This window comes from Propithecus coquereli, unplaced genomic scaffold, assembly GCF_000956105.1.
Source record: "Propithecus coquereli isolate 6110/MARCELLA unplaced genomic scaffold, Pcoq_1.0 Scaffold81, whole genome shotgun sequence".
Lineage (NCBI taxonomy): Eukaryota > Metazoa > Chordata > Mammalia > Primates > Indriidae > Propithecus > Propithecus coquereli.
In genome coordinates, this window is record NW_012154285.1 from 6,281,074 (window position 1) to 6,283,235 (window position 2,162).

At 39.0% G+C, this 2,162-nt stretch overlaps 1 protein-coding gene across 1 annotated transcript in view; it reads right to left on the reverse strand.

Annotated features, from left to right (window-relative positions):
* Nucleotides 1–2,162, reverse strand: part of ATXN2 (ataxin 2) — a 128,396-nt gene that overhangs the window by 102,120 nt on the left and 24,114 nt on the right. Inside the window, exon 2 of the mRNA XM_012663466.1 lies at nt 478–503. Coding sequence (XP_012518920.1) covers nt 478–503 — 26 coding nt within the window. The remainder of the gene's footprint in view (nt 1–477; nt 504–2,162) is intronic.

The following is a 2,162-nucleotide window of genomic DNA, read 5'->3' on the forward strand; positions in this document are numbered from 1 at the left end:
TAATTATTTTTTTCGCTGATTTTTATCAGCTTTTGTTTTGTCACAGCTCTGTATTAGAGGCAATAGAGCACAGTTTTTAAAAGCAAAAACTCTGAAGTTAGAGCTATAACACTACCTAGCCCTTTGACGTTAGGCAAGTTCCTTAACTTCTCTGAACCACCACTTTCTCCTCTGTAAAATGGATATGGTCCTACCAACCTGACAGGCCCGGCTGTTGTAAGAATTAAAGGATATATAAGTAAAACACACTTGGCACAATTCCTGAAACATAACAGGCACACAATAAATGGTAACTATCACTACATAAAGAGAAAGTTCTCTATAAACTGTTTTCACATCATGCACATTTAAACTTTTTTTTCTTCAGGAAAATGGCTACTATTACTACTATTTGGCTCATATTTTTTTCTAAAAGGTTCTGTATAGGAAAAGAAGTTGTTTGGCTAGCGCAGTAGTTCACATCTATACTCCCAGCACTTTGGGAGGCCAAGGTGGGAGGACTGCTTGATGCCAGGAGTTCCAGACCAACATGGGCAATATATAGACACCGCATCCCTACAGAAATTTTTAAAAATTAGTCAGGTGTGGTGGAACACCTGTAGTCCCAGCTGTTCAGGAGGCTGAGGTGGGAGATCACTTGAACCCAGGAGTTCAAGGTTACAGTGAGCTGTGATCAGACCACTGCACTCCAGTCTGGGTAATACAGTGAGACACTGTCATCCTTAAGGAAAAAAAGAAGTTTTATAATAAATATTTATTCCCTTTCCCTGACCTTTTAGTTTAGGTTAAAAAAATACACATACTTCCTATAACATTTACGGACTATGAATAACTAAATTCCCTATGGGTCACAAATGCAAAGTCCTCCTTTTCTTCACCACTTTTCATTCTATTGAAGAAGTACATTCCTTCACCCAGACAAGTTAGTGACTCAAGCTCCTGGTCAATAAAAACAAGAAACTAATCGTAGCATTCTTTAAAGCCCTCACCAGTTTTCTCCTGTTCTCACTTGCATGTACCTCTCCAGAGATCCTATGTACAATGATGACAAGTCACTCATTCCACCTCTGCCACTTCCTGAGTGAATTTGAACAGGTCATTTAACCTCTCGGAGCCATAGTTTCCTCATGGGTAAAATGGGGACAGGATAATGTATTATCTAATGGGGTTATGTGGTAATCACATGAGATTATGTATGTATGCCGTAGCAGAATAAGCTCTTGGTGGTGTCCACTCAATACTGTTTCCCTCCTTTTCAATATGACCCTAATCAGCTTTCACAAGCCTGGACAAGGAGGCTTCTCAAACATACTTATTTCTGTGACTAACCAGTGGCTGTTCCTAAAGCACAAAGCACTAAGATCCTTAGCAACATATCAGGCTGCTGGTATTAAGAGGACCTATCTCCTATTGTAAACAATAAGTTATTTTCCTCCGCATCTGAAAGAACTCCTTCCAAGACTTTGTGAGATAAAAGTATTAGCACCTCAAACACCTAACTATTATGAGGTGGCAGGGGCAGTTTGAACTTTCTGCCTTGTTTATATTAATACTAGCATGTAATAAAGCTCCAGGAAGATGAGACCTCATCTGGCTTATTAACTATTGTATCCCCAAGCCTCGCAAACAGGAGGTACTCAAACAAACAAATAAAAGAGGTAAGGGTTTAAACATGGTATGCCTATAAATAAATGCCATGCTCCTTTCTAGATGACAGTCTTTCCTTGGTAGGGTCAACTCATCTGCTTAATGATGAAACCAATGTCTAAGCATAGAAAGTTGTACAAGGCACTGGTTCCTGCCCTCAAAATGCTCTAAATCTACAACGAAGACAATGTGTGACAATCCAAACAAATTAGATCCCAAATACTGTCATGCATCACATAAGGATGTTTTGGTCGACGACAGATCACATATATGATAGTGATCATCCAGGAGGTTAAGGTTAATTCATTATTAAAGGGAAAAATTTTTTATAAGTTTAGTGTAGCCAAAGTGTACAGTATTTATGAAGTCTGCAGTCACGTAGAGCAATGTCCTAGGCCTTCACATTCAAGAACCACTCACTTGCTGACTCACCCAGAGCAACTTGCAACTTCCAGTTCTGAAAGGGCGATCATATTTTATCTTTTTTTTTTTTTTTTGAGACAGAGTCTCGCTTT